The sequence below is a fragment of the Gekko japonicus genome, unplaced genomic scaffold (genome assembly GCF_001447785.1).
Source record: "Gekko japonicus isolate JY-2015 unplaced genomic scaffold, Gekko_japonicus_V1.1 scaffold554, whole genome shotgun sequence".
Classification (NCBI taxonomy): Eukaryota; Metazoa; Chordata; class Lepidosauria; order Squamata; family Gekkonidae; genus Gekko; species Gekko japonicus.
The window spans coordinates 663,178-690,744 of NW_015171520.1; the positions used below are offsets into that span (position 1 = coordinate 663,178).

At 46.2% G+C, this 27,567-nt stretch overlaps 2 protein-coding genes across 3 annotated transcripts in view; one reads left to right on the plus strand and one right to left on the minus strand.

Annotated features, from left to right (window-relative positions):
• GTF2H4 (general transcription factor IIH subunit 4) overlaps positions 1–14,304 on the minus strand; it is a 23,055-nt gene extending 8,751 nt beyond the window's left edge. Inside the window, exons 1-8 of one of the 2 annotated variants that reach the window (XM_015419430.1) lie at positions 14,248–14,304; positions 9,969–10,105; positions 8,819–8,923; positions 7,451–7,582; positions 6,811–6,907; positions 5,840–5,928; positions 3,709–3,820; positions 3,550–3,618 (exon numbers count right to left, since the gene is read on the minus strand). In XM_015419430.1, coding sequence (XP_015274916.1) covers positions 3,550–3,618; positions 3,709–3,820; positions 5,840–5,928; positions 6,811–6,907; positions 7,451–7,582; positions 8,819–8,923; positions 9,969–10,099 — 735 coding nt within the window. In that variant the 5' untranslated portion in view covers positions 10,100–10,105; positions 14,248–14,304. Of the gene's footprint in view, positions 1–3,549; positions 3,619–3,708; positions 3,821–5,839; positions 5,929–6,810; positions 6,908–7,450; positions 7,583–8,818; positions 8,924–9,968; positions 10,185–14,247 lie in introns of both variants that reach the window. The other variant, XM_015419429.1, reaches the window with a different exon arrangement.
• A 65-nt stretch (positions 14,305–14,369) lies between these two features.
• The window catches only part of VARS2 (valyl-tRNA synthetase 2, mitochondrial), a 37,321-nt gene continuing 24,123 nt past the window's right edge, over positions 14,370–27,567 (plus strand). The window contains exons 1-13 of the mRNA XM_015419428.1: positions 14,370–14,456; positions 15,457–15,813; positions 16,922–17,006; positions 18,939–19,039; positions 20,738–20,859; positions 21,411–21,477; positions 21,785–21,882; positions 22,339–22,420; positions 23,574–23,693; positions 23,778–23,889; positions 25,108–25,196; positions 25,535–25,625; positions 25,749–25,876. Of these exons, the coding sequence (XP_015274914.1) occupies positions 15,571–15,813; positions 16,922–17,006; positions 18,939–19,039; positions 20,738–20,859; positions 21,411–21,477; positions 21,785–21,882; positions 22,339–22,420; positions 23,574–23,693; positions 23,778–23,889; positions 25,108–25,196; positions 25,535–25,625; positions 25,749–25,876 (1,338 nt within the window). The 5' untranslated portion in view covers positions 14,370–14,456; positions 15,457–15,570. The remainder of the gene's footprint in view (positions 14,457–15,456; positions 15,814–16,921; positions 17,007–18,938; positions 19,040–20,737; positions 20,860–21,410; positions 21,478–21,784; positions 21,883–22,338; positions 22,421–23,573; positions 23,694–23,777; positions 23,890–25,107; positions 25,197–25,534; positions 25,626–25,748; positions 25,877–27,567) is intronic.

Here is a 27,567-nt window from a genome sequence, read left to right on the forward strand (position 1 = left end):
GAGTTAATCGTTTTATCGCTCGGCAGTACACCGGCTGAAGCGCATGCAGAGATCGAAGTGACGTATCGCTCCTACTCTAAATATATCAAGCAAAACAACTTGCCGGGCGAGATTGTTGTCAAATTTCTCCGACGACAGACAAGAGACGATATTCTTAAAGCGACAGCAGCCAAACCCCTGCAACTGGGATCAGCAACTATCAGGGTCCTAAAGGACGTTCCATTTGAGGTCCGACAGAAAAGAAAAGCGTACAAAGAGCTTATCTCAACACTTCAGATCAACCAGATTCAATACACCTGGCTTTTCCCAGAGGGGGTGCAGTTTAAATATAAGGACAAAAGAGAAAAAATCGACTCGGTGTCCAAAGCGGAAGAATGGTTGAAGCAGTTTTTTGGATCGAAAGAGGAAGAGCAGCAAGACGGTGGAGGCCAGGCAGCCAGCCTGGATGAGACGGACGGAGACCTAGTAGGAGCAGAAGGGGGCACGGCCAGAGAGGCATATGATTTGCGGCTAAGAGTTGCCAAGTAGCTCTTATGATCTAAAAGATTTATGAACGAACTGGATGAAATCTTTGTGCATACTGAGAAGAAATTAGACATTTACTAAAATGGACTCACTAATCATAATTCATTGACTTAACCGAAAGCTTTAATTTTTATGACTAACTGTATACTAACTGTTAATGACCTTCCTTTCTTGGGTTTTTAGTTATAGTGTGGGTTCTTTTTCTTTTGTACTGTCTGTATCCCGGGGTTTGTTATTTTAGCTTGTTATTTCCCTTCCCCCTCCCTTTTTCTCCCTTTTTTTCCTTTCTGTAGTCACGTAGGTGTAACAAAAATTAATAAAGCTACCCTGTCTTCAGGGGATTAAAAAAAAAAAAGAACCCTGCGCAGGCATGAAACGGTTTCTTTTCTTTAAGCTTCGCTAAGTGCTGCCTAAATGATGGGTGAAGAAGGTGAAATTATGATTTGAAGTGGGCTGGGCATTACATATTCACTAAGCTCTGTGCTGGCAAATACCTCCTTGGCGACTGCCAAAATACACCCACCGGAGGCAGGGTTCAGCTTAACATACCAAACCATAGTTTCATTGGATGTTAGGATTCTAACCATGGTGAATTCTAACCATGTCCACAGTGTTTGGTATGTTCATAGACCAGCTACAAACTCGAGAATCAGAGGCCTGGATCCAGGGCTCTAGTCGGGGGGGAGCTCTCAGGTACGGAGCTCCGGAAGAGAACCTCTAGGGGGCGGGGCGGTCACGTGGTGAAGCCCCGCCCCCTTCTTTACCCCGCCCTCTGCTTCGATCCTCATTCCGTTTGGAAATGAGGATGAAGCAGGAGGGTAAGTAGCCGGGCCTTCTGACACACTTCCGGTGATGTCAGGGGGCGTGGCATATGCAAATAAGTTATGCTAATGAGTTATGCTAATGAGTTATGCTAATGAGTTATGCTAATGAGTTATGCTAATGAGTTATGCTAATGAGTTATGCTAATGAGTTAGGCTAATGAGCTCCGGCAGCTCTTTTTCTACAACAAGACCCCTGCCTGGATCCTTTATTTTTCCTCTGCACATGCTCTCCCCTGGGCACTGGGGAATTTGTTCTCTGCATACACATGAAGCTGCCTTACGCTGAATCAGACCACGGATCCATCAAGGCCTGCACTGTCTGCTCAGCGGCTCTCCAGGGTCTCTGGTAGAGATCTTTCACGTCACCTACTACCTGATCCTTAACTGGAGATGCCAGGAATTGAACCTGGGACTTTCTGCATGCCAAGCAGATGTTCTACTATTGAGCCATGGCCCCTTCCCACCAGGGCACCTTCCTCTATTGCTAGGCACTTCTGCTAGATCAATGTCTTTCAATGACCTGCAAAGTTTGTAGTGCAAGAGGAATGCACTCTAAAGCAAGGGACTGTTTCGCAGTGCCCGGAGAGCAGTGTGGTGAGGAGGAGGAGAAGAGTTGGTTTTTGTACCCACTTTTTTCTACCCGAAGGAGTCTCAAAGTGGTTTACAATCACCTTCCCTTCCTTTCCGCACAACAGACACCTTGTGAGGTAGGTGGGGCTGAGAGAGCTCTGAGAGAACTGTGACTGGCTCAAGGTCACCCAGCAAGCTTCATGTGGAGAAGTGGGGAATCAAACCCAGTTCTCCAGATTAGAGTCCACCACTCTTAACCACTACACCACACTGGCTCTCAATGTATAAGATCTAAGGCAAGTTCTGAAGGACATGAAGAACCATCCTTGCTACAGCTAAGTAGATCTGGGTTTGTCCAGTTCCTGAATGGGGGTGGGGGACCACTTGGCTATATCCATTACCCACAATCAGTCAGCTGTGGAGCTATGCTGACAGGAGAGATCTGGCCTTCTTTCCCCTCCTCACTGCAGCCCATTGAACTATGAGGCTCTCTACTCCATGGGGGTCTTCTGACCCTGGGAAATCATGTTCCCAGTGTTGGAAAGGGCTGTTGTGGAGAGGGGAATGGCTGGAAGATCCACAAGCTTGAGGAAGAGGATTGCTGGATCCAACTCACTGCTTTGAGTTCCACAGAAGAAAGGCAGGATATACATATTAATAAATTACATCTAAAGATATAATCCATATCAATTTTTGGTGCAGCCTGGAGTACCATGTACATTGTTGTCATCTCATGTAAAACAGAGTATTGTAAAACTGAGGGAGGGATGCTGAGCACAGCAACCAAGATGATGTCTTCATCTTTCCTATACAGAAAGATTAAAGAGTCTATGGCAGGGGTCCCCAACTATGTTCCCTCTAAGCTGTGGAGTCTTATGAGTAAAAATTCTACTTTGTGAGCTACTGGCATTCAAGTTGTGAGCGAGCCATCTGGCTGCTGCATAAATTAGTTTGCTCTGAGCCATCCTTCCTGAGCTAAGACAAAAATGTGTGAGCCAGAGGCTAAAACTCTGAGCTAGCTCACACTAACTCAGCTAAGAGGTAACACTGGTCCCCAACATGGCGCCCAAGTGATTTTAGAAAGTGAGCGAGATCAGGTGGGATTCCTGACCAGCAGGGTTTCTGATTGACTGTGCAGATTAAAATAATATTGTTTTGGCAGCAGCTGCCGCCACAGTATTAGTTTTGTTCTCTCCCTCACCCTTCTTTTCTGGTGTATTTTTTAAAATTACTCCTTTTTTCCCCTGTACTTGGACTTCCTCTGTGTGTGTGTGTGGGGGGGCTCTACCTCCTATGCTGGCCATTTTGTGGTTGGCTTCACCTACTGTGGCAGCCATTTTGTGGTTGTACCCAGCACCCTCTGTCAGGATTCCAAAGATGTCCACAGGCTCAAAAAGGTTGAAAACCTCAGACTTTTAAGCTAAGGAAATAAAGTGTGTGTGGGGGGAGAAATATCACTGTTAAATTAGGAACCATGTCGAAAGAAGTACTGTAGAGATCATCCTGTGACTTGACTTGCTGTAGAGTCAGTTTAAAAAATCCCCTGTAATTTACCCCCATCCCTCCCCACTCTCTTTACAGGCCCTACTCAGTGGACTGGAACAGAGCAAAATGCCCTGCCCTACCTCACCTTGCCAAGAGTGGAGAAGCTGAGCTGAAAGAGGAAGGAAAGGATCTCCACCAGATCCATGCCCCGGGTCTGTAGGGAGCAATGCAGAGAAAGGCAAGGGGTCAAAAACACAACTGGGGGACAAACAGAGCAGCTGGGGCTGAGGTTGTGGGCAGTCACCTCCGCTGACTGGAGATATTGCAGCATGAAGTACCAGAGCTGAGACGAGGTGTCCAGCAGCAGGAACTGGAAGCCGGAAGACGTGATGCAAGGTGGTTCTCCAGGCTCACTACTGAAGAGAAGAGCAAGGCACAGAGGTCAAAGGCAAAATGGTGTTAAAACTTTGGGGGGGGGGGTGGAAGAGGGTGTGCCTTACTTCTGTATAGCTCTCTCTCTCACATGCATACACACACATACCATGTAAAGGAGCATATTTTTTCCACACAAAGGAAGCCTTAACTAAGCGAGGATATCCCAGCACTCTCTTATGTCCTGTTTTCAAGACAGGAAGTAGTTCTTTCTATAGGGAACGGTCCACTCTATGGTGGACAGAGGCATTACAGGAAAGAATGGAGCAGCTGCTATTCCAGTATTCAGTTAGGAACAGAGACACAGCCTCTTACGTAAAGAGGTCTCTATATTCCTCTGGCCTCCTCAGTTTTTATCTCCCCTGTGAGGACCAGAGTGTGCATTATAGATGCCAAGGGGAGGAGGGGGGGTGTTCTAAGATGTTCCCTGACTTGGAGCCTCATCAGTGACAGGACCAGGGGTCATTTCCTGCAGGAACGCACAGGAGCGGAGCTCTGGCAGCAAAGAGCCCAGGGGGTGGGCACATGAAACAAGCCCCACCCCCTGCTCCCAGCAGCCCCCAGTTGGGCCACAAGGAGCAAGAAGCAGCCAGGTAAGTTGCAGAGCCTCCCCCCCATAGCTGGCAATCCAAAACAGTCCAGTGGCACCTTTAAGACCAAGTTTTATTCAGGTACAAGCTCTCCCTTCTCTGCGAGGGCAGATCTCCACGTTCCCCCTCCCCCACTAGCTAGCAATCCAAAACAGTCCAGTGGAGCCTGAGCGGTGGGTGTTGCCTTCTGACACACTTCCGGTGATGTCAGAGGGTGTGGCATATACAAATAAGTTATGCTAATGAGTTATGCTAATGAGCTCCTGCACCTCTTTTTCAATTTCAATTTATTACAGGTCTTTATGACCGAAGTCTTGACCAAGAGGATACCAAAGGGGGATAAAATAGGTACATAAAATAGACATAAATATGTCAAGGTACATAATAACAGTCACATAAAACCCAGGCTGAACCCAGAGATTAAAAATTACCTAACTACACTTGGGGCGGAGCCAACTAACTAAAATCATCCGAAGATTAAAAATTGGTGTCGAAGTTTTCAGAAGTGCTGGACTTTTCAATGCTTCTTGAGAGCAGCCACCTTAGCCAGGAACTGCGCCACGTTAGCTGTTATCAGTCCATCGGCATTTGAGTCCGCTAACAGTACTGAGAGCACCCAAGGTTGCGCGGGAAGATTCATCTTCGTGAGAATAGGAGAGATATAAGTGCCTCTAACTTGAGTCCAGTGGGGACAGCGAAATATCAGGTGATCTAAGGTTTCAATTTCGCCAGAATTGCACAGACAAAGGCGATCTGAGTAAGAAAGGCCTCCAAATCTTCCCAGAGTTACCATTGTTGGAAATACATTTAAGCGGGCCAGCATAAAGGCGCGGCGGTGAGATGGAATTGATAACGTTGAATAAAAGTCAGGAAATCTCTCTGGAGGGGACAACCCCAAAGCCAACGGAGAGCAGGTGCGCCTTGCCCTGGCCACGGTGCTGGCCCAATCCAACTGTTTGAGTTTCTTCAAGGTTTCCTCAAGCTGAGAGGGCATCAGCTCTGCGTTAGGTGAGGACATCGGCACTCCCAATGTCCTGAGTTTACCAGCAAGAAGGGACAACCAAGGGTTGGATGTCGTGTCCTTTAAGATGGAACGAAGAAAGCCGGCCTGGGGGTGATGACTTGGGTCAGATAACTTAAATCTCAACTTGATTGCCCTCTTCCAAGCACGTGCTTCACCTCTTTTTCTACAAAATGACCCCTGCCACAGGACTAAAATTTTTATTCCTTAAGCATGGTGTTGGATTAAAGCTGCTGTTTACTGAAGGTTATAGAAACAGAGACGCCAGGACCAAGTGACCAAATGCCATTCCGTTACGTCAAAGGAGGCCAGAATACTGCCCCATCCGCACTTCATTCCCAGTCTCATAGCCCTAAATCTTTTTAAATCATCTGTTCAGCTTGGCCACTTACCTCTTCATCAGCCCAGCTTCAATGAGCAGCTGAGCTAAGTCTTGACTCACTGCTGCACTTGGAGAGCCCACCATAAAGTGCAGGATGACCTAAGGAAAACATATGGGGGGAAAAAGCAGAAGGCTCAGACCTCTTTGGCTGCATCTTATAGTCCCATTCATAGCAAATTGCCATGTAAACATAGCTGACATACTACCTGGCCCAGTTTGGTTGAAAAGGGGATGTGGTCTCCAACAGCACACCCAGGACAGGGCCAGCCAAGGGATCCCAGGAATGCACCCTGGGATGGGCTTATGAGGTAGCAAGGGCTGTTGATTCAACACTATCTATGTAATTGACCCACTGAAATCAGCCACTAAGGGAAATGGAAATAAGCTGAGACTTCCATCCAAGGATTGGTAAGCCCATTATTTGAAATGTCCCCAGTATAGATGTGGGGCAGTGATTTATCCTGGTTAGACTCAGACTGAAGGATATGGAAATGCAGCAAACACAGGTAAAGACTTTACACTGAATCAAACTGTTGGCGCATAATTTCATACTATCTACTGGCAGTGATCCTAAAGTCTCGTTATCCCAACCCCTGCTACCTGAGGGTTTTTAAGCTAGAGAGGCCAGGGATTGGTCCTTCTGTGTGCAAGTCACGGGCTCTACTACTAGTGGGGAAAGAAGAAAGAAAGAAAGAAAGAAAGAAAGAAAGAAAGAAAGAAAGAAAGAAAGAAAGAAAGAAAGAAAGAAAGAAAGAAAGAAGGAAAGAAGGAAAGAAGGAAAGAAGGAAAGACCCTACTATTCCCCGACTCATCTCTCGCTACCCAAAGGAGAATCCTTGAACAGAACCAGAAGATCCTTGGTGAGGTGCAAGAGTAACAGCAGTTCCTAAGGATTTATTTCAGAGATAAGCCCCTCCAACCACAGCTACCATACAGCCCTACTGTTAGCCAGGAAGACGACAAAGGACAAAAGGTACTCACCTCCCACCTCTCCTCAGCATACTTGTCAAGGGATGGGACATCTCGGGCATGTTTGTCTGGGCCCAGCTGGCTGGTGTCATCAGACCAGGCCTTGCCTCTACATGGGCAGGATGAGAGGCAAGACATAATCTAGTTTAAACATATTCATGCTGTTGCCAATGTAACATGCAAACCACAGTTGAAGAACGCCATGAAAGAGCCCTCACCCGGATAGCCCAGGCAAGCCCGATCTCGTCAGACCTTGGAAGCTAAGCAGGGCTGACCTTGGCAAGTGCTTGGAAGGGCGACCTCCAAGGAATACCACAGCTGGGATGCAGTCAGGCAATATCAAGCCACTTCTCTGAAACGTCCTAGACGCACTAGGAGTCGCCAGAAGTCACCATGACTTCCAGGCACTCAAGCACACATGCATACAAAATACTCACCCCCCCCCCAAAAAAAAAGAACGCCATGAAAGAGATGGAGGTGGAAGGGGAAATTGCATTTGAGAGGAGGGGGCAGAGAATTTCTATTACAGAAGCACATGTCAATTGTTCCTCCTGCACTGAAATGAAGTCACGCTTTTCTTAGCCTTCTCTTCAGAATCACAGCCTTCTGCCTCGATTCTCAAGCCACAAATACGTTCAGGGTACTCACTTACCCTCCTAGCAGAGCGATGCGCAAGTTCTCCTTGAAGATGGGGTTCAAGATGATCCCTTGGAGACCCCCTGGCAGCAACTGCGTGTGCCAGAGTCGCAGCCCCAACAAGATATCTGAGCTTTCGTCCTGCTCCCTGCAGAATGAGAGATAATTGTGAGATAAGTGAGTAGCACAGAATCTAAAAGAAACACATAAGGATGAGAAGGTAATGGACAAACCGACAAAGTTCCTTCTTGATCACAGCACCAACATGGTGGAACTCTCTCCCCAGGGGCATCCATCTATGCCCTTCCATCACTGTCTTCTGTCCAGCCGGTGAAGACTTTTATGTTTCGTCAGGCATTTCCTTAATGACTTCTTGCTGCCCTATGTTTTAATTGCTGGCTCTTTTTAAAAAAAAAATACGTATTTTATTTCTGGTTTTCTGCTGTGTGTTAGAATGGTCTGCTTTTAATTGTTAGCTGCCTTGGTGTCTCTGACTGGACAGAAAGTTGGGATAATAATTTTGTAAATTAAAAAAAATGAGCTGGTTGGCTACTGTGTGAAACACAATGCTGGAGTAGATGGACCACTGGCCTGATCCAGAGTACCTCTTATGTTTGATGTAGAAAGAGCCAGTTTGGTGTAGTGGTTAAGAGTGCAGACTCTAATCTGGGAGAACCAGGTTTGATTCCCCACTCCTCCACATGCAGTCAGCTGAGAGACTTTGGGCCAGCCACAGTTCTCAGAGCTCTTTCAGCCCCACCTACCTCACAGGGTGTCTGTTGTGGGGAGGGGAAGGGAAAGGAGATTGTAAGCTGCTCTGAGACTCCTTTGGGTAGTGAAGGGTGGGGTATAAATCCAATCTCTTCTTCTTCTACGTTGATACATAGGGACAGACACACTCCACAACCACGGAACTCCCTTCCCGAGATTCATCAAAGCCTAGGCTGCAGAATTTCCAGAACCATTCTCATCTGGGCTGGCTTTCAACAGCCATCATTAAGCAGCAGAAGAAGAACTAGTTTTATACTCCGCTCTTCACTACCTGAAGGAGTCTCAGAGTGGCTTCCAATCACCTTCCCTTCCTCTCCCCACAACAGACACCCTGTGAGGTGGGTGGGGCTGAGAGAGCTCTGAGAGAACTGTGACTGACTCAAGGTCACCCAGCTGACTGCACGTGGAGGAGGAGTGGGGAATCAAACCCAGTTCTCCAGATTAGAGTCTCCAGCTCCTAACCACTACACCACAGTTGGCTCTCAAGGCTTAGGGGACTTTAATTTATTCAGCCTACTGGTTTCATTTTAACGGAAACTGAAGGTGGTTTTAATACACTGTCATGCAACTCTCTGGGGATGGGGCATATCAGAAATTCAAGCCCAGAACTTACTTGACATATTCCTTCTTTACCCATGATGCCACAGCTGCTTGAGGGAGGGGCTGTCCCAGGAAGAGCATTCGCATGACATAATTCTTAGCCAATCCTGGCAGCTCACTAAAAAATAAAGAACATGACAATTTCTCAGATACTTAATGCCAAAGGATACTAAATGTTTTTACCAAATATCTCTTGCCCAAAAGTCACCACAAAGGTTCAGTCACATCACCCCAGAAGCTCCCTTTCTGTAAAGACTTAAATGGTATTCTGCTTATTGTGCCAGAGATGCCAGTTAGATAAATTATGAAAACTTCCACAGAAGTTTTACTCCCTTGTAATTTCCACCCATTAGATCTAGTCTTGCAATCCGGAGCAAGAGAGAATAGATCTGCTCCATCTTCTACATGACAGCACTTCAAAAAGAACGTGTTCAAATTCTTTAGTGAAAAAAGCTTTCACAAGACAGACATAAAATGTGTTTTATTTTTAATTTTTAAAACTTAAGACCATGGTAAATGTATCTACCTCAGGAAACAGCCCATTTTAACAATGATTTAAAGAACCATGGCTATTTAATTTAAATAACAGGAATAGATTTTCTGGTTTCTCTGAACAGCTGCAATCAAATAGAAGAAGAAGAAGAGATTGGATTTATACCCCACCCTTCACTACCCAAAGGTGTCTCAGAGTGGCTTACAAACTCTTTTCCCTTCTCCTCCCCACAACAGACACCCTGTGAGGTAGGTGGGGCTGAGAGAGCTCTGACAGAAATGGCTCTTTTTCAAGGACAGATCTTGTCAGAACTATGGCTTGCCCAAGGTCATCCAGCCAGGTGCAAGTGGAGGAGTGGGGAATCAAACCCGGTTCTCCCAGATTAGAGTCCGCACACTTAACCAGTACACCAAACTGGCTCTGCAGCCTAATTTAGAAGTGACACCAGAATGCAAAAAACCCCAAACTGCACAGTGATCCTTACACACCCAATGTCTTCTGTATTCCTACAAATACACTGTTAGCATGCCAGAGACCTATAGCCCAGCATTATCAGGCATGAATTGTCCATATCTTGTTATCAGCAATCTGGGTTGTTAATTATTGCTTCCCTATTGGGCAGTGAGGGAATGGCATTTCTATGCAAAGGAAGACGTGGATTCTCACTCACCGGAAGACTGCTAAGCAGGTGGCAGGATGATTGTACAGGCGGTCTAAAATCCCTGGGCTAAGGCCCCGCAGGAATTCATGAAGGTTCTTGCATTTCAGCTGCACTCTCTGAAGCTTCATCACAGAGTCCATAACAGTCTACAGGCCAAAGAAGGTAGGTATAGGTAAGGGACTCTGATCATTTGAAACGTGGTGCCGGAGGAGAGTTTTATGGATACTGTGGACAGCCAAAAAGACAAATAAGTGGATTCTAGATCAAATCAAGCCTAAACCTGTCCCTAGAAGCTAAAATGACTAAACTGAGGCTTTCATTCATCGATCACGTCATAAGAAAACAAGACTCACTGGAAAAGACAATAATCCTAGGAAAAACTGAAGGGCAGTAGGAAACAAAGAATACCCAACATGAGATGAATTCAAGCAGCAAAGGAAGCCATTGCCTTCAGTTTGCAAGATCTCACAGAATCATAGAATATTAGAGCTGGAAGGTACCTTGCAGATCATCTAGTCCAACCCACTGCACTCTGTAGGAGAATAGCCCAAAAGATGGTCGTCCAGCCCCCGATTGAAAACGTCCAGCGAAGGAGCATCCACCACCTCCCGAGGCAGTCTGTTCCACTACTCAACCATTCTTACAGTTAGGAAGTTTCTCCTGATATTTAGCCAGTAACGACTCCCTTGTAATTCCCACCCATTAGATCTAGTCTTGCAATCCGGAGCAAGAGAGAATAAATCTGCTCCATCTTCTACATGACAGCCCCTCAAATATTTGAAGACTGCAATCATGTCCCCTCTAAGCCTTCTCTTTCCCAGGCTAAACATACCCAACTCTTTCAGCCTTTCCTCATAAGACTTTGATTCCAACCCTCTCACCATCCTGGTTGCCCTCTTCTGGACACGCTTGAGCTTGTCAACATCCTTCCTAAAATGTGGTGCCCAAAACTGGACACAGTACTCTAGGTGAGGCTTGACCATAGCAGAATAGAGCGGGACTACTACCTCCCGTGATCTGGACACAATGCTTCTGTTAATGCATCCTAAGATTGCATTAGCTTTCTTCGCAGTCACATCGCACTGCAGGCTCATATTTAGCTTGTGATCAACCAGAACACCTAGATCCCTTTCACATGTGCTGCTGTCAAGCCAAGTCCCTCCCATTCTATATCTGTGCCTTAGATTTTTTTGTACTTAAGTGTTGGACTTTGCACTTATCTCTACTGAAATTCATTTTATTTGTCTCAGCCCATCTGAGCAAGGCTTTTAATGATAGGGCAGTTTTAAAATAATTAATTAATTAAGATCACCATACGGTGGAAGCCGCTTAACAGCACATAACACATACAAAAGGAATTCTGAACTGTGTTCCTTGCAGTATATAACACCCCCACTACAACTACCACAATGATAAGGTGCATCTGATCTGGGGGCTGGTATGAAAAGCACAATGAATAAGGACAAAAACAAGGGTTCCCACACCAACGCAACACCGTAAGTAGTGATGTTACACCAGCATAGCAAGACACACAGGATGTGGCATTACCAAGTGCACCAACATCAGACAGTGCGACTGCGCAATGCAAATTCTTACATGGGTCGAGACACTTGGCGGAGAAACCAATACACTGGGCACAGTCTTATCCTCTTCAACATAACCCAGGACTCATCTTGCACTTATGACTCTCAAGCATTACTATTAACCTATTTTCCCCAAATGCAGGTGTTGGCAAGGAGAGAGACATAAGTGTTTTGAGGGACGTGGAAGCAGAGATTACCTGATTGTCCCCGGCAAATTAATCAGCCTGAAGGGAATTGGTTGTCCAGTGTTTCAAGTGAAGATCTCCCTAATTCTTGTCATATATAAGGGGAGGGATACAGGGTTGCCAGCTCTGGGATGGGAAATTCCTGGAGATTTGGGGGTGTAACCTGGGGAGGGACTTCAGCAGGGTATAATGCCATAAAGTCCATGCTCCAAAGTTGCCATTTACTCAAGGGAAACCAGCCTCTGTTATCTGGAGATGAGCCGCAATTCCAGGAGATCTCCAGGCCCCACCTGAAGGTTCGCAACCCTATGTAGGAAGGAATACTAGAGGTGGGAGTCTGTTCTGGAATTCCTTCCCTCATCCCACTGGGGAATGATTTATATAAAAAATTGCAGCTGGTAAATACTGTTACTAGAAGCTAGAGAGAAGGAGATGCAAAAGACGTTTAGAGAGCAGGCCTAAGCCATGTGACAGAGCAAAGCAAGGCAGTGTGTTCAGTGAAGAAAAGTTGCCTAGCAACCAAAGTTTGTCAGAACCGGCAGGCTTGGAAGCTAGTGAGTTTGTGAGGGCCCAGCCAAGTAGATGACTCTTTGAAGCCTCTATCTGAGCAAGCAACAAAGAAAATTCAGGGACGAGTACCTGAATACCCAGTCTGATTCATTATATGAAAGAAGAGACTGTTCAAGCAAAGTGTTAAGAGAAGAAATGGAGATATATGGGAAAGAAGTGAACAGATGGTACTGCCATTGCTGTACAGAAATCAACTTATTCAGCGAGCCTATGATAATTCTTTTGTGGGTCACTTAAGGTTAACCAAAACCGGACAGTTTTATTGGCCAGGTAGCGGATGCCAAGTTGCAGACTTCTGCAAGTCATGCCATGCCTCCCAAGTGACAGGGACAAGGGAAAGGTATCACTTGTCATTGCGCTGGCTGTCTCTCATGAGTGCTATAGATATTGTGGGACCTCTGTCAAGGGAAGAAAGGAGGGAGTAAACACTTTTCACTCTCATGGATTATGCCACAAGTCAGCAATCCTAACCAGGTTTACTCAGAATCCTACCCAAGTCTAATCCATGGGCCTACTTGCAAGAAAGTGTTTTTAGGATGGCACTGCCAAGACCTATACATGCAGCACAAAGAGATGGAAAAGTCCTTAGATTATGTCTCTTAAATTCTGCAGGGGCAGAATCATATTTTTTCCAATTCTCCAAGTTAAAAAAAAGTCCATGCAAGTGGTAAGCTAGCACATCAAGGAGATGACTACATTGAATTACTTTCAGATGTACTAGCTTACTAGAGGCAGGGTGTTTTCCACTGGATGCAGTATTCCAAATGGCGACCCCCCCCCACTTGCAGTCTCCAATGATATAGTCAATTTGGCCATCACATTCTGTTGCGTATCTGGACCCAGCCTATTGAAAGGTGTAACTTCCTCAGACCTGAGTCAGAAATGAGCATTAATGGCTCAAGAGGTCATTCTGGACATTTCTGCTCTACTTGGCTTCTGCTCCTGTTATTAGATGTAGAGCCAACATATGCCTGTTTCCACGACTGAGCTCAGGGCCAGCGTCAGTGAACCGTGAGGTGGGGCAGCTGCCAGGGCCTGTGGTTTCTGCTGGGGCCCACTGCTGCTGATCCTCTGCTCATTCATATCCTCTGATGCCTGTCCTCACACCCTTCCCCTCCTTGCCTAGGAGTGCTTTGTTACCTACAGTCTCAGTTGCATATGCCACCTAGCACTGCTGGAGAAGGGCATGTGGGCGGCTATGGCAGCAGCATTCCTAGCGGCACCCACCACTCAGCACCATCAGAAGGACATACAGGCAACGTGAGCAGCTATGACCAGTGTTTCCTCTAAACTGAGTGTGAGCTAGCTCCAGCTCACCCATTTATGTCTTAGCTCAGGAAGGGATGGCTCCAGAGCAAACTAAATTATGAAGCGGGCAAATCACTCACTCACAGCTTGAATGACAGTAGCTCACAAAGTAGAATTCTTGCTCACAGGACTCCATAGCTTAGAGGGAACATTGGCTATGACTGCAGATTATGGGAGAGTTTTGCAAGCAGGTAGAGGAAGGACTCACAGGCAGGGGAGGGCATATAAGTGGGCAAGAAGGAGTTCCAAGTAGTGGGCGGAGGGCCCCTGAGCATTTTCTTCCCGGTGGCCCCCAAAACCTGGAACTGCCCCTGACTGAGCTCAATAGACCCCCCGGTAGGTACGCACAGGAAACATTACAGCCTTTGTCATCATATCGCACTATTAAATGCGCAAAGCCATTTTGCATATTTTATACCGTCTGTCGGGAGCGAATGGCAAATAGATAAAATTGCCTGCTTGTCTCCACGGCCAATTCCCCAAGTCCCCCATTAAAGTCAGCAGCGTCCCCTTTTTTATTCCCCTGCTGTGAACAGTGACTTCATTTTGTCTCTCCCTGCCTCCCCGTATTTGCTCCCCATCTTCTCCCGTCTGCTTCTCCGTAACCGCGGCCAACCCCGAGGCTCCCTCCCCGCAACTCACCGGGCTTGCATCTTCCAGTCTTCGAACTCTTATGGCCTTCCGGAACCACAGAGTACAGCCGCTCCTCCCCTTCCGATGTCGTTCGAAGTCCCGTCATGCATTTCACACAGGAAACCGGCATGTTGCACGTGAGTGGCTTTTCGGCAGGCAGCGGCGTGATCGGCAAAGAACGTTGCCTTCTGCTCCGTTTGCAGTCGGTGCATTTGAAGGTCAATCAGAAGGCAGGTTTATTAGAATACCGGGGTTGTAACGAGAGCCGGGACTCCTAGGTACTTTCCCCAGCTCTGCGAATGGAAAGGGAATGGGGTGCAGTGGCTAGAGCAAGTGGTGGTACCGAGTCCTAGGGATGCCATCTTCCAGGCGGGAACTGGGGAATCCCTTGGAATTATAGGTCATCTCCAGACTACAGAGATCAGTCCCCATGGATAAAAGGGATACTTTGGAGGGTGGACTCTGTGGCGTTGTACCCCACTGAGGTCCCTGTTCTCCCCAGGCCCCATTCTCAAATCTCCAGGAGCTTCCCAACCTGGATCTGGCAACGCTACCGAGTCCTGTTGACAGGCTCTTGTGCCTTCATTGCATCCACAGGGTTGGGTAGAGGCTTCTCACCCGCTGAATTTCTGCCTGCTGATAAACCCCCCCCCCCCCCCCCCCGCTGTGCTGGAGGGAGAGGTAGAAATTCTCTCGATACAGACGCAGAGGCAAGAATGTGGCATAAGATTGTGGAGGCATAAAGAATGATTCCTCCTACTATTTTTTTAAAATCATTTTTTTTTCAAATTAACATACAATACACAGTACATCCAAACATAGGTACAATATGTAGTGTCATGCATAAGATAACAGTTCTAACTTAACCCTTGTGAGAGGATTACAATATTTGAAGTTTCTATATGAATGTCTCCAAAATTGTTAAACTGTTACAAGGTAAGTATTAGTAGTATTTTTCAGTGGTAATTTGAAGTAATGGATTAGAGGATTAAAAAAGTACTCTGGGAACAGAGCAAGCTCGCTTAACTGGCATGAGGCCCCCATTTGATAACATTCACATGCATAAGTAGTTCAGATGTCAGGGTATATACTTCTGCTTTCTCCTTTCTTGACAAGCCAGGGGTCAACCAGCATGTGTGAAACATTTCTGAAATTGAATCTTATACATGTGATTAAGGGTCTTATCTAATTTTGTTGTTGGGGTTTGTCTTCGTGCAGATTTTATCTTCTATGTGCCTACCGAAGAGAGAAGGGATTTCTATGAGCCGTGAGACAGGCATCATAGTTTGTCACCCACACATCTATAGGGATTGAATACAGCCACTTGCAAACATGCCATCAGCCCAGCTTAATTCCAGTACCAGCCGGAGGCTACATTCTCTCTGCCGTCTGCTTCTTTCCAAGAAGAGAAGCTGGGAGGTGCCTGGTGGGTGGAAAGCATATTCCCAAGCTAATAAGCCTGATCCCAGTAAACAGGCAGGTAAAACGTCTCATCTGAAAAACCGGGCGGAGAAACAGAAGCGGCAACGGGAGAGGATGGAATCCATTGAAGTCAGGATGGCGACAGGCCTGAAGGTGAGGCAGCCTGGAAAAGCAGAAGATGGCCAAATGTTGACTTGAGTGGCTGATAATTAACAGGGGAGTGAAGTTAGGTGCAGTGGAATGGGGTGGCAGGAGGTGAAGCGGGAGACCATAGCATGGTGGTTTTGTGATCTGTTGCACGGAGCATAAAGTATGCAGGATTTATTTAAAATATTTGGTAGTACTCTTTTTCTCAAAACAAAAAAATGCCCAGGGTCACTTGCATCCACTGTGACAAATATTAATAGCTAAAAACTGGCAAATTATTGTGCAGCAATAAAAAAGTAGCCAATAAACTTCCTGTTTAAATCCCAGCAGAGTTAAATATGTTTTAGTCAAGCTAAAGTACTGCACATGGTGTGCACAGTTCTAAGATAGACCAATATTTTCAGGTTTTACAAAACAAAAACGAAACCCAAATAACCAGTTTCAAATAAATCCTATGGAAAAATATTCTTACCTAAGCTCCTAATGGTTAGAGAGGTGGGTACCCAGTAAGTCAAAGTGCCATCAAAGTAAAGGCCCTGGCTGCTGCCCACCTTACCTCTGAAGGTGGGGCATGCAAAGCAGGACCACTAAGGGCAGATTGGCAGCAAAAGCAATTGAACGAGTGTACCACTGAGGACTGTGGTGTTGCACAGGTATAATATAAATTGTCCAGATTACCTGTGAGTAGATGCAGTTATACATACTTCAGCTTTGATTTGGAATGAAGACTGAAACAGGTTTTATATGGTACTGAGTGAGCTGCAATAAAGCCCAGTCTTGTCCAATCTCTTCGGAGCTTGGAAACTAAGCAGGGTTGGCCATGGTTAGTATTTGGATCGGAGACCACCAAGGAAAATCTGGGTGCTACACAGAAGCAGGCAATGGCAAACCCCCTCTGGTTATTGCCTTAAAAACTCCATAGTCCTGAGGTTGCCATGAGTCAGTTGTGACTTGGTGGTACACAGTTGTTGTTGTTGTTATTATTATTCCTTCCGTCTGCATTATATTGTATGTATTTTATGCTGCTCCCAATCGAATGGTGCTTGATGTCACTGCTTTCTCCTCTGCCCGAAAGTCTGTTTTTAACATTTATCTTGTTTTTTCCCTTCCCCAGAAAGAGCTTCCAAGGCAAACCAAGACCTTGGCTTTGAAAAGTGAAGTTCTGTATGACATCCCCACGGAAGCTGGAGAAAAGAAAGGTATAGTGGAATTTTTTAAAACTCTTTTTTCTTCATAGGGTGTGCTTCATCAAGAAAGGTAAAGAAAGAACCATAGTCCGAAATAGCAAGCTCGGTACAAAAATTATCAGAAATTGTGGGCCAAAGGAACCCCAGGGGATCAGAATTTGGCCCAATTAAAATGCAGTGTTAGTGGGCAGGAAGAACTGACATATGCTGTGCACAGAGTCTCTACATTAAACTGGGCCCTCACTGGCTGTGTGTGCAGCGCTAGCACATCATGATAGCAGGCCTTGTCCTAGCATGCTAGTAGTGTTGCACGCATAGCAGCTGCAGGCCCACTTTAAATAAGACCCTGGGCATATTTTATCTATTTATTTATTTACATTATTTATGGTGTGCCTTTCTCACAGGGACTCAAGGTGTATTACACATAGTGAGTCAGTACAATCAACAAAATGGGACATTCAATAACCGAACTGAAGCACTGCATAAGTATTAACATGATGCATTAAGTGGTACAGAGATTGCATAATGGGATACAAGCATGGACGGCTTCAAGAGGGAACTGGATAAGCATATGGAGCAGAGGTCCATATCAGTGGCTATGAGCCACAAGGTATAGATAGGAACGCTCAGTCATGGACAAGTGATGCACTGTATTCTTGGTGCTGGGGGGGGGGGCAACAGTGGGAGGGCTTCTAATGTCCTGGCCCCACTGCTGGACCTCCTGATGGCACCTGGTATTTTTGGCCACTGTGTGACAGAGTGTTGGACTTGGTGGGCCATTGGCCTGATCCAGCATTGGCTTCTCTTATGTTCTTATGATCCTACCACAATAAGCTATACACAGTAGTATAGACCACAGTCCCAATCATTTATCATGGTAAGCATGTGAACCATTTTGTATGGTGCAACCCTATTACCTGTGCAGAGAAGCCCTCTTGAATAGTTCAGGTTTGTGTATATGCTGAATGCCAGGAGAGTGGGAGCTTTCCTGACCTCCTTGGGCAGGCCATTCTGCAAGGTGGGATTCACAAATGAGAAAGTGCGTGTGTATATGGGCAGCTGCTGATTTTGCCCATTTTGCAGCATTTGCAGATTGGCACCCACAGATGGTGGAAGGGGTGGGTGGGGCAGCTATGTGTACTTTAGGTTCTTGAAATGTACAAAGAGCATAGAGCAGAACTGTAATCACAGAATGAGGGAGAAGTTAATATCTTGCCTATTTATTACAATCTGTGTTCACAAATACTGGCATTCACAAGTATTCTCAACAGGGTGAGTTAACCTATTATGCGATGATTTCAGTGTTGCTAATTTTATAATATGATCAATTTGAATGCATCATCCAAATATTTGTGATATGATCAATTTGAGTGCATCATCCAAATATTTGTGAAAGACAGCACTGTGACCAGACGATATTATAAAGTGGTGGGTTTTGGGTAGGGGTGAGGACGTTGTTGATTTAGGGTGGCCTTTCCTCCCTCTTCACCCTCTTGTGGGGTTCCGGTTCTTGAAATGTAACCTTGTTACAAATGCAAATGTAAGCCCACATGAAATAAGCAATAGCCATCAAAAAGAAAGCCAAGCCATTTTTACAGGTCGCTCATCCTGTGTTCCTTGTGGTTGCTTATATAGTTGCATTAGTGCATACGGCTTGTCACAAAGTAACATAAATAAGATAGGTGGGTCTTACTATTACCTTACTATCTAAATTACAACAGCTGGGAAGATGACAAAGTGAGATTGGGAAAAGGGAAGGCAGCCAAGTGCCAGAGATACAAGGAAAATTCTACTTTGTCTCTTTCTAAGGGTCAGACATTGCCACACATTTCCAAGATTTCCCTCTTCCATCATGTAATAATTTGACTACACTTATGCAGTTGAAACCCTGAACAAATTCTAACAATAACAACATGGTCCTCTGTATGTTTGTCTTACCCACAGATACCTCGGGGCCACTGCCTGCCTCCTATAGCCCACGCTACATTGAAGATGCTTGGTATGCTTGGTGGGTGAAGGAGGGATTTTTTAAGCCGGAATACCAGGTAGAGAATTATATGATGCAAATGACTTGTATTCTGTGGAGAAGAAATTAAATAAATAAATAAAATATTCAGTTCTGTTGTAAATGAATAAGATTAGGGCTCTTCCCTCAACCTTGATGGATGGACAAATGAACAGACAGATCTCGGAGCTGGTGATGCTATAAGGTGCCACTGGGTTGCACCTGTAGATGGAGGTTGTTCTGTCTTCAGACTGTGAATCCTAGCAGCTAAGAGTGAGAGAACTGACTCACACAGGCAGCAGAATGAGGTTGTAGCATGGGCTGTACTGCTTCAGACCTCAGGTGGTTGATTCCGCCTTTGGATGGTCCTTTGGTGTTTGGTGTAGTGGTTAAGTGCGCGAACTCTAATCTTGGAGAACTGGGTTTGATTCCCACTCCTCCACTTGCACCTGCTGGATGACCTTGGGCAAGCCATAGTTCTGGCACAGCTGTTCTTGAAAAAGAGCAGTTTCTGTCAGAGCTCTCTCAGCCCCACCTACCTCACAGGGTGTCTGTTGTGGGGAGGGGAAGGGAAAGGAGTTTGTAAGCCACTCTTAGACTCCCTTAAGTAGTGAAGGGCGGGGTATAAATCCCATCTCCTCTTCTTCTCTTCTTTGTGTAAAGAAATCACCACGTGGATAGAAAGCTAGCAAGCAGGAAGAAATGTTCTAACCCCCCTCCCTTGGCTGCTTGTGCTGGCTTTCTACTTGCAGGCAGATTTTAACATACCAAAATGTGGTCCTCCATCTACAGTCTGTAGCACTAGCTCAGGTCTCTGCCACCTCATTGACCTGCATATGTGAACCAAGCTCAAGTCACAAATCAGGAAGGTCCCCTGCTCAGATGTTTCCTCCGATACCAACTTACAGAAGAGACCCCCTCACTTCTGCAGGAGTATACCACATACCATGCAGTTGTGGACAAGTTTACATCGGGACCACACAGCGTAGCATTCAGACAAGAATAAAAGAACATGAAAGACACTGCAGACTTGGCCAACCTGAAAAATCAGCAGTGGCTGAACATAGCCTAACTCAAACAGGACACAGTATTTTGTCCCAAGACACTGAAAGGCTGGACAACACTTCCAATTACCATGTCAGATTACACAGGGAAGCCATTGAAATTCATAAACATAAACACAATTTCAACAGGAAAGAAGAGAGTTTAAAAATAAATAGGGCATGGTTTCCTGTTCTGAAAAACACAAAAGGCTCTACATCTGACAATAGCACTACAGATATGATTAGAATTTCAACAGCCAATCAACATACAAAAGAACCTCCTCAGGAAACATCCTCAGGAAACAATCCATATACAAAAGAACGTCCTCAAGAAAGTACCTCTATTAGCATGTTCACAGCCTGGGGAACTCCTACAAGACAATGACTTGGCCCTACGCCACCTTCTGGAGTAGATATAAATTACCTGCCTACCATTTTTCTTCTCACCTTGACCCAGAGAGTACTCCATCTTTCTGTGTTATACCTCTGAGGATGCCAGTCACAGCTACTGGCGAAATGTCAGGTTCTACAATCCCAAAACCATGGCCACATAACCCAGAAAATCAACAGCAATTAAATTACTGTGTTTTGTTAGGCAAGCCATTCTGTCATAGCTTCAGGCCCTCATCTGTAATCATTAGGGAGGGATGATAGTCCTCGCCATAGACAATTCTCTTTTCTCTCTCTTTTGGCAGCATCAGTTGCCCCATCAGAAACCCGAAGTGTTCTCTCTCTCCATCCCCCCGCCGAATGTCACGGGGTCCCTGCACTTGGGTCATGCTTTGACTGTAGCTATTGAAGATGCTGTGGTGCGGTGGTAAGTGACATCCCAGAAGGTCTGGGAGATGGCTACTCACCCAGGGGCCACTGGGCCATAAGCGGTGAAGTGGAATGGATAAAAAATGAATGTCAGGGGCATACAGGCAGAGCCATTTATCACCTAGCCGCCTTGTCCTGCTGGGGCGCCACCTAACCCTGAAGGTAATTCGGGAATCTGTGTGTGTAGCAAGAGAGCATTGGGCTTCTTTTGAGCCCCAAAGGGCTTGATAAGGCTTTTCTCTCCCCATGTATCTGTGTGTGCCTACTACACGTGGTGTTCCCCACCGCCAGGCAAATCTTATGCTGTGTTGTTGAGCTCTGATTTCTCCCTGATTGGGGAGGTGGGGGTGGAGGGAGTGAAATATTCTCTAGGCACCACTAACTTTAGTTCTGATTGGGCATTAGATAGGTAGGTGCCTGCTAGTTGTGTGTTTATCTTAAATGTTCTTATGTTGCCTTTCGACCCGATAAAGATATCTAGTGACAGGATATTGTACAGCTCCCAGATTCTGAGCTTTTGTGTTTTTGCATTTGATTGACATACCACAGGAAGAGGATGGAAGGCTGTCAAGTGCTGTGGGTTCCAGGTTCAGATCATGCTGGGATTGCCACTCAGGTGAGGAGCACCAATTCACACTAATTCAAAAGGGAAGCTTATGCAAAGGACAAATGCCTTCCTGTTGTCTGCCTCCTCATTATCATTTCTAGGGCATTAGCATTTAAACTTACTCTCTTTCTGTACAGTTATTGAAAATGTTTCTGATGTTTAATTTCATACAAAGCCTTCTTGAGGAATAATTTACCTTCTGACTGTTATTAATGGAAGCACCCAGGGTTTAGAGGAAGATAGGATGGGAAGAAGTGTCTAGTCAAGTTTCTCCCTGTGCATGGCTTTTAGATTGCTCTTTTTCTCATCTGGCCAGGCTGTGGTGGAAAGAAAAATCTGGAAAGAACGGGGGGCCCTTCGCCAAGACCTGACACGAAAGGAATTCCTGCAGGAAGTCTGGAACTGGAAAGAAGAGTAAGTGTGTGTGGATCTAGGCCTCCATTGTGGGACCTAAGCACTGACTGGGGGTGAAGGAGTGAATCTGTTGAGGTAAAACCGAAATGCACAAAGTTTATGGTAAAAAAAGAAGGAGCAAATTTACTTCCTTTCTTAGTAGAATGTAGCTGGCATATTTTCGTTAACCATCTGTAAGAAAAAGGGTGGGTTATTTATTCTAAAGCTGATCATTCCAGGAATGGACCTGAGCAACTTCCTTACCTTGTGACTCTGGTATTGCGCTGGTTTGATTTTGTAATAAATGGTTACTATACCAGGACATATCACAAATAACAAGATTGAGGAAGGGAGAACATCCTCTCCTCAACAACAACAAAAAAATTACTTCAGGGCAGCAATAAAAAAAAACCCAACTACATGAATTTCAGATTTCAGTGAGGTTTGTTTTTGTTTTTATTTTCTCTCTGAAATCAGGAAAGGGAATGAAATACTCCAGCAGCTGAAGGTGATGGGAGCATCGTTAGACTGGGACCGGGCCTGTTTCACCATGGATTCTGTAAGAAACAATGACATATATTGGCATATGAATGTCTATGTGATTCAAGATTTGTGGGTTCTCCACTCCCTTAAATTTACAGAGGAAAGTGACTGGACTTTGGAGTCAGACAGTGGAGGCAAGACTCCCGAACTACTTCTGAAGTAATTTGACACTATTAGCAACACCTGTTACTTCATCATCATATTTAGTTCCTAGATTTCTCTAGTGCTTGCAGAGCAAAAGTGTACCATTCACTAAAACACCCATCACATTAAAACATCATTAGAACCCCCCCCCCCAAATTGTTACAAATATCACAGCAGAAATATAGTTCTTACTCAAACTCGGCCTTTTGTATTAAACGTCTGGCAGAAGTTGAAGGTCTTGCCCATTCCATTGCTGTAATGAGATCAGTTAATGGGGGCATATTGACATAGTTTTTCACCGTGTAGGGGGCAGCCACTGAAAAGTCCTTGCTGTGTATGAATGTCAGTCTTGCCTCCACCAGAGTTGGTATCTTAAGTAGGGCCTCACCAGTAGCTCTTTAAAAGCTCGTATGAAACCTCCATGATACCTTAGATATAAACCAGCAGGTTGAATTGTGACCAGAAACCTATAGATAGCCAGTGTAATTCTGAGACCATGGTTGTAAATATGCTTCTTTATGCCCCCATATCTCAGGAGCTAAGGTTGGCCCTGGTTCGTACTTGGATGGGAGACCACCAAGGAAGTCCAGGGTTGCTACACAGAGGCAGGCAATGGCAAGCCACCTCTGAATGTCTCTTGCCTTGAAAACCCCATGAGGGGTTGCCATAAGTTGGCTGCACCAGTAGAAGTTTCCAGATGGTTTTCATGGGCAGTCCCATGTATAATGTGAGATTAACTTCTTTATAGTATAATCAGTAGAACAGCCTCAGTGTGACTCGGTGTCTAGAGTGTCGTAGCTCGCTGGCCAGCCGCGGTCTCTCAGCTTGATCCATCTAAGATGATTGTTGTGAGGCAAAGCTATTGCTCTGAGCTCCTTGGAGGAAGAACAAGATCCAAACTGCTGGTAATGGAGAGGCCCTGTGTTCAGGGCATTGGCCCAGAAGCCGGTGGGTTCATCTTTTATGTCTGCTGCAAACTGGCTTTAACCACAGTCAATTCCATTTCCTGTTCTTATATTCCCCAGGATTTCAACCAAGCTGTGACTGAGGCCTTTGTGCGTCTACACGAGGAGGGTCTGATCTATCGGGACAGACAGCTGGTCAACTGGTCATGTGCCTTGCGGTCCGCCATTTCTGACATTGAGGTATGGAACTGGTGTGAAGGCAAGGGTGGGAGAGCCTGGTTCTCTTTGTTCAGAGGCAGCTGACAGCTATTGTTGCTCTATCAGGTGGAGAACAGGCAGCTTGAGGGATGGACCGAGCTCTCTGTTCCAGGGGTCCCGGGCAAAGTGCCATTCGGAGTCTTGGTGACGTTTGCTTACGAAGTAGAAGGGGAGGAAGGTGAGTTACGATACAGTGCAAGGCTGGAGAGAGAGGGTGACATCATTACTTGTGTCCTGCCTTTCTTTTTAAGAGTTCAGGGCAGGAGACAAAGGGGCGTTTCAGCCTCTTTCCTCTTTGCAAAAAGTCCTGTGAAATAGGTGAGGCTGAGAGAAGGGGACTGTCCCATCTTTGCTATGACATAGGTTAATATTCTAATATTTTGTTCAGTGATCAGGAGTTGCATGTTATTAGTTTTCAAACTGCATTTCTGGGCACCACCATGTTCCTTGAAATGGCAATTCTTCAGTAATCAATCAGCGAAACTGTATCATTGGTGTTGTCGTCCATAAGGATTCCTTGGGAATTAAACGGCTGTTTCAAGAGAAGATGATACATAATGGCAGACAGGCTGTTTGCCATTAGGGATTGCTGTGCAGCCGTAGGGTAGGACTGGGCGTGCGCGAGGGATCACGTTTACTTTGGGACAACATGGACGTCTGAAAAGTCTGACCCAGTGGCTCACAGGAATTAAAAATGCACTCCAGAATCTTTTGCAATGCCTGGGAGTTCTATTCAGACACTCCATAGAAGAAAAATCAATACGGAAACTGATTCCTGAGTGTAGGAAGTTTGAATCTGCCTAAGGATGGGGTAATCTTGACCTGGTGGGCCCAGGCTAGCGCGCTCTGATCAGATTTTGGAAACTAAGCAGGGTTAGCCCTGGTGGATACTTGGATGGAAGACCCACCAAGGCGGTCCAGTGTTGCTGTGCAGAGGCAGGCAGTGGCCAACCCCCTCTGAATGTCTCTTACCTTGAAAACCCTCTGGGGTCACTCACCACCAGTGTTCCCTCTAAGCTGAGTTAGTGTGAGTTAGCTCATAGTTTTCTAGGCAGGAAGGATGGCTCCAGAGCAAACTAATGTATGCAGCAGCTAAATCGCTTGCTCACAACTTTAATGCCAGTAGTTCACAAAGTAGAATTTTTGCTCATAAGACTCCACAGCTTAGAGGGAACATTGCTCACCACCACAAGTTGGCTATGACTGGATGGCCCTTTCTGCCAACGAGAGCCACCCCTGGGCGCACTGTTAAGCACTGCCCCCCCTCCCCCCAGATAGCTTTGTCCCTTTTGAAACTAATCTTAGGTGCAGTCCAACCCTGCTGATACGTTTTCTAAGGTTTCCCTCTTGTTCTGTACTTCCTCTCTGACGTCTGCCTTCCTTGACTTGAGGGCAGGCGAGGAACTTCCTGTGGCCACGACCCGCCCAGAGACCATGTTGGGGGACGTGGCTGTCGCTGTTCACCCAGATGATCTCCGATACACGGTAAGGCCTCTTCATCCTGGTGTCCTTGATTATCAGCACACTGTTCAGCGGGAGGAAATGTGCCCTACAGTTGGGGAGTCCCGGGCTCCCAACAATCCCAGGCGTTGCTGCTCAAAAAGGAGATGTCAGCCTGAGACCCTGGAGGGTTGTTGTCAGTCAGAGCAGAACAGCACTAGGATAGTCTTAACCCTGTATATGGCAGCCTTAGAGGTCCCTGCTAAATAGGATAGCTGGGGATGTCATTCGCAACAGACTGCGGTAGTTCTGTTGGAGGGAGGGCCCCCTTCTTTATTTTCTTAGTATCTGACATCAATATGATCTGATTTGTTTTTTGCCAGCACCTGCATGGCAAGAGACTCCGCCACCCATTCACTGGACAGCTCCTTCCTATCATTACTGATCCCTCGGTGGAGCAGGACGTGGGCACAGGTGAGCACTGGTCTGTCCTGTCCTGCTGCTGCTGCGTGTGGGCAAAGGGGGTGCTGTATTGGCATTGGGTACTGGATGTTCTCAGGGGAGCGTCCCCTCACTCTTTTACATGCCGCCTTTCAGGAGCTGTGAAGATAACACCAGCACACAGCCGTATTGACTACGAACTGGGGCGGAGGCATGGCCTTCCTGTTGTTTCTGTCATCGCGGAGGATGGAACAATGACCGCTGAGTGTGGGAAATGGCTTCAGGTGAGGTGTTGTGGTGTTTCCAGATGGCTCTTTTTTATTTTTATGTTTGGGTATGGTCCCTGGCAGAATATTGCATGAAGAGGTGGTGTGGCCTATTCCATGTCCACGTAATAGAACATAGCAGCCCTTCAGGATCAGACCCATCTAGTCCAGTATTCTGTTTCTCATAATAACTGACCGGATGCTTTTGGGAAGCCCAAAAAGCCACGCTCCCTCTAAGCTGTGGGGTCTAGTGAGCAAAAATTCTACTTTGTGAGCTACTGGCATTAAAGCTGTGAGCAAGCCATTTGGCTACTGCATAAATTCGTTTGCTCTGGAGCCGTCCTTCCTGAGCTAAGACAAAAATGTGTGAGTTGGAGGCTAAAAAAACTGTGAGCTAGCTCACACTAACTCAGCTTAGAGGGAACACTGGTAGGCACATGCCGTTGCCTCCGAAAAACTGGTATTCGGTGATATAGTACTTTTAAACATGGAGGTTACATTTAGTATTATAGCTAATAGCCACAGAGAACTATCATCTTGACCCAAGGGGTCATCTTGCCTAATGTGGCAGATTTTGAAGCATGTCTAGAAAGCAGGAAGTTAAGACCATAAGACCATAAGAGAAGCCATGCTGGATCAGGCCTGTGGCCCATCCAGTCCAACACTCTGTGTCACACAGTGTCCAAAACCCAGGTGCCATCAGGAGGCCCACCAGTGGGGCCGGAACTCCAGAAGCCCTCCCACTCTTGCACCCCAAGCACCAAGAAGACAGAGCATCACTGCCCCAGACATAAGACCATAAGAGAAGCCATGCTGGATCAGGCCTGTGGCCCATCCAGTCCAACACTCTGTGTCACACAGTGGCCAAAACCCAGGTGCCATCAGGAGGCCCACCAGTGGGGCCAGAACTCCAGAAGCCCTCCCACTCTTGCACCCCAAGCACCAAGAAGACAGAGCATCACTGCCCCAGACATAAGACCATAAGAGAAGCCATGCTGGATCAGGCCAGTGGCCCATCCAGTCCAACACTCTGTGTCACACAGTGGCCAAAACCCAGGTGCCATCAGGAGGCCCACCACACGTTATTTACTTAAGTAGTATTATAGAGAGCCAGTTTGGTGTGGTTAAGTGCGCGGACTCTAATCTGGAAGAACCGGGTTTGATTCCCCACTCCTCCACTTGCACCTGGCTGGATGACCTTGGGCAAGCCATAATTCTGGCACAGCTGTTCTTGAAAAAAGAGCCATTTCTGTCAAGAGCTCTCTCAGCCCCACCTACCTCACAGGGTGTCTGTTGTGGGGAGGGGAAGGGAAAGGAGTTTGTAAGCCGCTCTGAGACTCCCTTGGGTAGTGAAGGGCAGGGTATAAATCCAATCTCTTCTCTTTTTGCTAACAAGGGAAGTACCATGGGGGTGAGAGGTCTCCTCCCTCAAGGAAATATCTCGGGCAGCCTCTGCTTTTTGTGTTACACTTTCTGGGTATTTCCACTCAAAAGGTGGTTAAAGCACCTTTCTCCCCCTTTCTCCCCCATTATTTGAACCCAGCTGTCTTCCGCCTCTGATTTTGATCTGTTTTATGCTCATGGGCCAGGCAGCCTTTGGCTTTAGATAGCTGGTTAATGCTTTTTCTGATACTCGTTTTAGTAGAAGTGTCTGTAGAGGCTTTTCCTGACAACCACGAAACTGGAAATCAACTCTCCCTGCCTTTTCT